The sequence below is a fragment of the Nematolebias whitei genome, chromosome 16, assembly GCF_014905685.2.
Source record: "Nematolebias whitei isolate Nwh7 chromosome 16, NemWhi1, whole genome shotgun sequence".
Lineage (NCBI taxonomy): Eukaryota > Metazoa > Chordata > Actinopteri > Cyprinodontiformes > Rivulidae > Nematolebias > Nematolebias whitei.
Genome location: NC_056513.1, coordinates 41068683 through 41074724, shown reverse-complemented (window position 1 = coordinate 41074724; position 6042 = coordinate 41068683). Strand labels below are relative to the sequence as shown.

Sequence of the window (6042 nt, the reverse complement as noted above, 5' to 3'; positions counted from 1 at the left end):
ACGTAACTCTAAACACCTGCAAAAGATTCCTGAGGCTTTTAAAAACTCCCAGCCTTGTTCATTACTCAAAACCACAATCATGGGTAAGACTGCCGACCTGACTGCTGTCCAGAAGGCCATCATTGACGCCCTCAAGCAAGAGGGTAAGACACAGAAAGAAATTGCTGAACAATAGGCTGTTCCCAGAGTGCTGTATCAAGGCACCTCAGTGGGAAGTCTGTGGGAAGAGAAAAGTGTGGCAGAAAACGCTGCACAACGAGAAGAGGTGACCGGACCCTGAGGAGGATTGTGGAGAAGGGCCGATTCCAGACCTTGAGGGACCTGCGGAAGCAGTGGACTGAGTCTGGAGTAGAAACATCCAGAGCCACCGTGCACAGGCGTGTGCAGGAAATGGGCTACAGGTGCTGCATTCCCCAGGTCAAGCCACTTTTGAACCAGAGACTGCGTCAGAAGCATCTCGCCTGGGACTGCTGCTGAGTGGTCCAAAGTTATGTTCTCTGATTACAGTAAATTTTACATTTCCTTTGGAAATCAAGGTCCCAGAGTCTGGAGGAAGAGAGGAGACACAGAGTTCACATTGCTTGAGGTCCAGTGTCAAGTTTCCACAGTCACTGGGGTGTCATGTCAGCTGCTGGTGTTGGTCCACTGTGTTTTATCAAGGGCAGGGTCAATGCAGCTATCAGGAGATTTTGGAGCACTTCATGCTTCCATCTGCTGAAAAGCTTTATGGAGATGAAGATTTCATTTTTCAGCACGACCTGGCACCTGCTCACAGTGCCAAAACCACTGGTAAATGGTTTACTGACCATGGTATTACTGTGCTCAATTGGCCTGCCAACTCTCCTGACCTGAACCCCATAGAGAACCTGTGGGATATTGTGAAGAGAAAGTTGAGAGACGCAAGACCCAACACTCTGGATGAGCTTAAGGCCGCTATCGAAGCATCCTGGGCCTCCATAACACCTCAGCAGTGCCACAGGCTGATTGCCTCCATGCCACGCCGCATTGAAGCAGTCATTCATGCAAAAGGATTCCCGACCAAGTATTGAGTGCATAACTGAACATGATTATTTGAAGGTTGGTGTTTTTTGTATTAAAAACACTTGTCTTTCATTGGTGGGATGAAATATGCTAATTTTTTGGGACAGGCATTTTGGGTTTTCATGAGCTGTATGCCATAATCATCAGTATTAAAACAATTAAAGACCTGAAATATTTCAGTTGGTGTGCAATGAATCTGAAATATATGAAAGTTTCATTTTTATCATTACATTATGGAAAATAATGACCTTTATCACAATATGCTCATTTTTTGAGAAGGACCTGTATAATAAAAACACCATTTTATATTAAACAACAGTGTGATCTAACATGCTATAATAAAAATACCATTTTATATTAAATAGTGTGATCTAACATGCTATAATAAAAATACCATTTTATATTAAACAGTGTGATCTAACATGCTATAATAAAAACACCATTTTATATTAAACAACAGTGTGATCTAACGTGCTATAATAAAAACACCATTTTATATTAAACAGTGTGATCTAACGTGCTATAATAAAAACACCATTTTATATTAAACAGTGTGATCTAACGTGCTATAATAAAAACACCATTTTATATTAAACAGTGTGATCTAACATGCTATAATAAAAACACCATTTTATATTAAACAGTGTGATCTAACATGCTATAATAAAAACACCATTTTAAACAGTGTGATCTAACGTGCTATAATAAAAATACCATTTTATATTAAACAACAGTGTGATCTAACGTGCTATCATTTACTGCTGTCGTACATTCTCTAAGATTTGAATAGAAAAAGACCAGTTATTAGGATGTGAGCTCTGTGTGACCTTTGACCTCTTCAGACGGAGTATGAGGACTCGGGATCGGATTTCTGTGACGAGGACTATCTGGGAAAGGCCGGCCCTCACTTGGGGAGCGGAGCGGCAGGAGAGCGCCTGAACCTGAGTGAGATCTTCTCCAACGACGAGCTGAAGCAGGCCCAGCTGGGAGGCTCGCATCAGCTGCAGCTGAAGTCCAGCGAGCCGGTCCATGCAAGTCTGGACAGGTGGGAGGCTTTTAGGAAGGAGTTACACAGTACAATGTCTTGTTGTTTTATGCTTAATCACACGGAGACACATCTAAGTTTATACCTGAGTCAGGCAGCAAAGCACTGTCAGTCCTCCAGAGCTCTTCTGGGTGGTTCCACCACCTGCCGCTGTAGAAGGAAGTGGAGCTTCGTCTGTGTCCGTGTGTCTGTGTCCATGTGTCTGTGTCCCTGTGTCTGTGTCCATGTGTCTGTGTCCATGTGTCTGTGTCCATGTGTCCATGTGTCTGTGTCCGTGTGTCTGTGTCCGTGTGTCTGTGTCCATGTGTCTGTGTGTCTGTGTCCATGTGTCTGTGTGTCTGTGTCCATGTGTCTGTGTCCATGTCCATGTGTCCGTGTCCATGTGTTTGTGTCCATGTGTCTGTGTCCATGTGTTTGTGTCCATGTGTCCGTGTCCATGTGGAATAACTACATATTTTAACACTAATAATGCATTTTGTTTGTTGGCGCCTTTCAAGACCCCAAGGACACAGAATGTAAAACAACAATACTGATGAGAGACTGAAGACTCAGCACAGTCTGATGGCTGCCTTACATAAATAATGCTACTACCGTATCTTCCAGCGAGTAAGTCGTGGTTATTGTCTGTCACCGCTGAGCCCCGGGAGACGTGGGCTGGTGTTGATTGGCAGCTGCAGGAGGAAATGTTGACTCTGATTCTTGTCAGTGTAGATGAACATATGCATGAGATATATTCATCAATTAAACGGATTCTTTCATTTTTCTGGACTGTGTATAATGTGCATTGAATTTAGAAATGTAACGTGAGACGTTAATTATCTTTGACCCATCAAAATGAATGCGGTCATTTATTAACAGAATCAAAGTTTAACACATCACACATTTACATTAATTGGCAAAATATGGAAAATAACAACATGGCTAGTTTAGCAAACTGTACAATTTTGATTGACCACACGGCGGTGGATGAGAACTTTACACAGACATTTCTAAAATATCTGGAATGATTTCTACCTGATAGAAGAATTTAAAGATGGAAAGATGAAGTTTAAAGGGAGAAAAAGATGGGTGAGGGGGTTTGTTTGTGTCAGCATTCAGAACGGCACTCTCCAGGCTTTTCTCAGCTTCTTCCCCAGTACACTTAGGTGTTATAAATCAACTCTTTACCTGGAGATGTCCCTGATACGAAGTTCCATTTAACGCACCCTTTCAGCGTCTCCGTAGGAACAGCTGTGAATCGTCCGAAGTAGTGACGGTATTCCGTCCGACACAAATTCACCTCACGAGTGGACTTCACATGAGTGGAGTCCGTCAGTGTTCCCCCCAGAGGTGGAAGATGTTATAATCCCATAAGACTCGGAAGAGCTCTGTGGTCATGTCAGGATTTTCCTGTTTCCCAGCACGGGAGCTGCCACGACTCCAACTCGACTCTTCTCGAAAACTCTCCGCCACTCTCGACACTCTCCGGACACTGGTTTGAACTAGGAAGTACCGACATTTTAAAGAGCTCTATTTCCGGTTCATCTGGGAGTTTCTGATTGGTCAATATCGACCAGACAGGGGTGTGTTTTGTGACGTAAGAGGTCACTAGGAGTCAGAAAAACAGCAAGAATGTTATGGAACAGATTGAAAATGTTTTTAGACAGACGAGAGGGATATTTAGACGAGTTGGCGGAAAAACAGGTGCCAGCTTCTCTATTTACGTCTGAGAGGATGTAAAAACACGACAGTTCGTTCCAACACTTGTCTGCGTTTGAGTCCAACCTTGGACCAACACTGCTCATTCAAAGACAGAAAATCAGAAAATACATGATTACTCTGTAACAGACCTTAACATGAATTCTAACTTTGCATGAGGATTAAAAATCGTTATTACTGTTTCACAGTTAATAAAAATTGATTAGTTCACTACAACATCTAAAATGGTTTGGACTAAAACACTTTGATTATCAACGTTTGTAAAATAGTAATGATAATAAAAAAGAGTGTTCTTTCACTTGAATTTTCAAGAAAGAAAGTCTCAGGATGGGTCAACCTGTATTTCTGGATGCAAATCAATGAAATAACAAGTTTTGTCCCAGATGGTTCTTAAGGTCAAATCCTGACCTTAGGCTTAGTTCACTACATCCGTGTGAGTGAACATCTCAAGCGTCAGTCAAAAGTTACGTTCTGAACATGTAACAACTATATATCTGTTGTTTTGTCGTATAAGTGGCAGGACTGGAAAATGTTTGCATTTTGTAGCACTTTGAGATGTTTGTTAATGAAAAGTGCGTTACAAATTAAATTCATTACTATTATTATTATTATTATTATTATTATTATTATTATTACTATTATTACTGTTGTTGTTGTTGTTGTTGTTGTTGTTGTTGTTGTTGTTGTTGTTGTTGTTGTTGTTGTTAGAGTAAAAATAAAGAATCTGTAGAAATGACCAAGAAGTTAGTGATAATTCCAACGTGAACTCTGGGTTCTGAGTTGTGGTCTGAAGGTACTCTGTAGGAAGAGAGCCAGTCTGTGGACGTCTTGAAGAAGAGAGTTCCAGAGTTTGGGAGCAGAGTGAGAAGAAGGTTCCCACGGTGCTGAGGGGGAGTGAGGAGGCAGCGAGGGGGGTGGTGGTGATCAGGGCGGGGCTGTGGGTGGTGTTCTTGTCAGCAGGATTTTAAAGGAGTTGCTGTAGGACTGAGGTTATGTGGTGATGTGAGGGGTTTTGATGCGAGCAGCTGGATTTTGGACCATTTGAAGTTTTGGAGCGATGTGTAAGTGAGACCAAAGACAGTCCCAATAACCAGTACGTGGAATAACAAGACTCTGAACAAGAGTGGGAGCAGTGAGGGGAGGGCGGAGTCCATTCATGTTTCCCAGGTGGAAATATGCAGACCAGCTAAAAGTTCATCTCCACCCGATTAACTTTGTCTATCCATTTCAAGATGGCCACCAGACCCCATCAACTTTAGTAAAAACACAAATGACGGTAACTTCGGCAGTTTGACAACTATTGAGTTACACTGGGTGTGGTAGTAGCTGAGAGTCATTCCTAACACATACTCTTGACTCCTGCATCTTTTAATATTGTTGTGATTGTGTGTGATGTTATTTTCATGTTGGGTGGCTGTGGCTCAGTGGTTAGAGCAGTCGTCCTCCAATACAAGAGTTGGGGGTTCGAATCCACCAGCAGTCACATGTCTAAGTGTCCCTGGGCAAGACACTGAACCCCTCGATGCCTCTGATGTGTGTCCCATCAGTGTATGAATGTGATGAAGCTCTGATTAGTCTCTAGAATGATTTGTTCCATTATCTTTGTAGAGATCTAGTATAGAGCTGTATGAACAGGTCAATGAGGCACAGATTGTAGTAAAGAGCTTTGAGTGTCTTGATCAGATAGAAAGGAGCTGTATAAGTACAGTCCATTTACCATTTTCTTGTTCTGCTTGCATTTGAATTGTAGCCACTTTTGTGTTGGCTAAATCCATTTTGCAATGGCGGCCATCTTGAATGGGGTTAACTCACTAATTTAGCAAGTTTTAGAAAGACATTCATTTAATCTGTTCTTAAAGTTTGATTAAAATCCATCCAGCAGTGCACGAGATATTTTGTTAACAGACTAAAGGGTTGACGTCAAAGTTTTACGCAGCATTATGTGTTAGGAATGATTCTCAGCTACTACCACAGCAGTTAGAGTAAATACAGTACGTGCTGATAAGTTGATTAGCTGTGGTGGCCATTTTGCATTGGGATAACTCTTAAAGGTAATAAACTGTAGATGTACATCTACTAATTAATTCATAGAAAAGGGCAGAGTCGCCTTTTTCTTCTGAGAAGACACAGGCCCTTTAACATCTGCAGGACCATGCTGCAGATGTTTTACCACTCGGTGGTCTCTGCAGGACCATGCTGCAGATGTTTTACCACTCGGTGGTCTCTGCAGGACCATGCTGCAGATGTTTTACCACTCG

The 6042-nt window shown here is 42.1% G+C and overlaps 1 protein-coding gene across 1 annotated transcript in view; it reads left to right on the top strand.

The window, feature by feature from the left end:
• fam161a (FAM161 centrosomal protein A) overlaps positions 1-6042 on the top strand; it is a 15737-nt gene that overhangs the window by 224 nt on the left and 9471 nt on the right. The window contains exon 2 of the mRNA XM_037689899.1: positions 1884-2086. Within this exon, the coding sequence (XP_037545827.1) occupies positions 1884-2086 (203 nt within the window). The remainder of the gene's footprint in view (positions 1-1883; positions 2087-6042) is intronic.